Source organism: Suillus discolor (assembly GCF_016758755.1).
Source record: "Suillus discolor strain FC423 chromosome Unknown F5147scaffold_325, whole genome shotgun sequence".
NCBI classification, from domain to species: domain Eukaryota; kingdom Fungi; phylum Basidiomycota; class Agaricomycetes; order Boletales; family Suillaceae; genus Suillus; species Suillus discolor.
In genome coordinates, this window is record NW_024541572.1 from 1 (window position 1) to 2045 (window position 2045).

Here is a 2045-nt window from a genome sequence, read left to right on the forward strand (position 1 = left end):
TACAATTCAGATCAAATAAAGTCCCAGAGAACAATGCATATGCCTCTCACTCTCTTGTGCGAGCCTTTAGCGGTACATCCCTATGGGGCAGAGCGGTAAGTTTAGGTGCAAAGTAAAACTTTTATCTTACCCAATCCCTATATCCACTCCAGTATGTGACACAGTCTAGTTCGTTATGTCTGATGGCGAAATGACCGATTACCATACCTGAACGCTACACCAAGTCAAATGCTGTTATCAGGACTAACGAAAAACGTCAACTAATATATTCACATCTGGAGGCAAAGTGAGGCCGGCCATGGACAACCACTGGAGTACTCATGCATATTTTCGCCCACTGGCGGTTCCAAGGTGAGACGTTGATTTCTGCCACGTACTCCCTTGTTGCATAACTCGTGCAGGAATGAGATTCAAGATTGGTCCAAGCAATCTCATCGGGGGGCATAGACGAGAGGAATTGAACGATATAAAACACCCCCAAAATGAGTATCACTCCGATAGTTATGAAGAAGCAAGATCCTGAGTCATGGTTTTGTCGATGTCCTCCTCTCGAAAGGAGAGAATTGGTTTCATTGGACCTGAAGATAAGTATCAACAACTGCCTATGCTTTTGTGCTATAGACATCGTGCCTGGAATGAATTCTAATCACCTCCATCAATGACTACTGTCGAAAGAGATGTGTGAAGAATGAAGGCTTACACGATCCGGGGAACGGGGCGCTTTGGTACCACGATCGAGGGCTGGCGTCCATAACCATGTCCGTGATGCCCGTGACAACCATAGTTCTGCTCAGAATTACCATTATGTGTATGTCCTTGTGCAGTGGAGTGAGAATGGCCAGGACGGAATGCTTGTGGCGTAGTTGAAGCATGTTGCTGGTATGGAGGAGGAGGAGGAGGACTAATAAACGACTCCACTAGAACTGAGAATTGCGGCAGAAGCCTTGGAATTCGGAATCTTACCTGTTGTAATACGACATCTTATCTCTCAGTGTCTTGCAAGGTGGATTAGCACGAAACCAGAGTGCGCTAAGTTAGACGCGTGACTGGTAGCACGCCGCACGGCCCCCCTTTAGTGTCGTGGGCAGAAAGGAATTGGCCTCTTGGCAGATGGCAGAACGGCAGAACGGCAATTGGCAGAATGGCAGAAGTCGGCAAAATGTATTGTGAGCGTTTCTAGCTCTTTTCAACTATGTTTGTACTATGGCAAAAATGGTTTTGACTACTACACTAAGGCTATACACCTGATGAGACAAAAGTGCATCAATATCATACCCTGATGAACTCTGAGCTTCGATTGAGTACAATGATCTCTTCAACAAAGCCAGTTGGCCTGCCCCATCATTTTCTCACGGTTGGTCAACCTCCTCCTTTGAGTCAACTCTCCGGGAAGTTGCAGAAGCAATAGGTGGGGATAGAGGCCTTGATTGCCTTTTTTGTAGTGAGGTAGCCACTGCACGAACATGATCAAAGGCATCATATTTTTCAGTCAATTAGATGTTTGTCATGGCATTAATAAATGGATGCTGTCGTGCTGAGCTAGCAGCAGTTGCATGTGAAAAGTAGTGATTTGAGTTGTTTTTGACCAATTTTTGACTTTTTCCCCAGTAACTACTAACAAATTGGTCGGACACAAGTTTTTGGACAGAATGCCCTTGGTCTTCTAGGCAACATGTCAAATTTTTATTGTTTGTTAGCAGGAACAAATACTAGGTTATCGTATTTCTGCCGACTTCTGCCAACCACCCTTGACCTACTGCCGGCAATTGCCGCTTGGCAATTGCCACTGGCAGAATGGCAGCATTCTGCCAACAACACTACCCCCCTTTGACGTATCATTCAAGTTAAGAAGAAAGTATATTATGTAATCTATACGTTCTGGAATCTGCATGTTGATTTCAAATTTTTATCACATCTGCAAGTTTGTACCGAGACTTGATAAACGCAAAGCAGTATTCGAAGAAATTATGCTTACATCCCATTTTTCATACGCAAGAGTCCAAATCAGCATACCATACCAACTAAGGCTATCGACTCTGCAAACC

The 2045-nt window shown here is 44.5% G+C and overlaps 1 protein-coding gene across 1 annotated transcript; it reads right to left on the reverse strand.

Annotated features, from left to right (window-relative positions):
• Positions 1-1147, reverse strand: F5147DRAFT_214938 (uncharacterized protein). The gene is made up of 6 exons (XM_041428637.1): positions 964-1147; positions 701-901; positions 631-642; positions 325-578; positions 131-214; positions 1-80 (listed from the first exon to the last, which is right to left on the reverse strand). The coding sequence occupies exons 1-5, from the start codon at positions 978-980 to the stop codon at positions 174-176; spliced, it is 525 nt and encodes a 174-aa protein (XP_041284317.1). The 5' UTR covers positions 981-1147; the 3' UTR covers positions 1-80; positions 131-173.
• Positions 1148-2045: the final 898 nt, after the last annotated feature.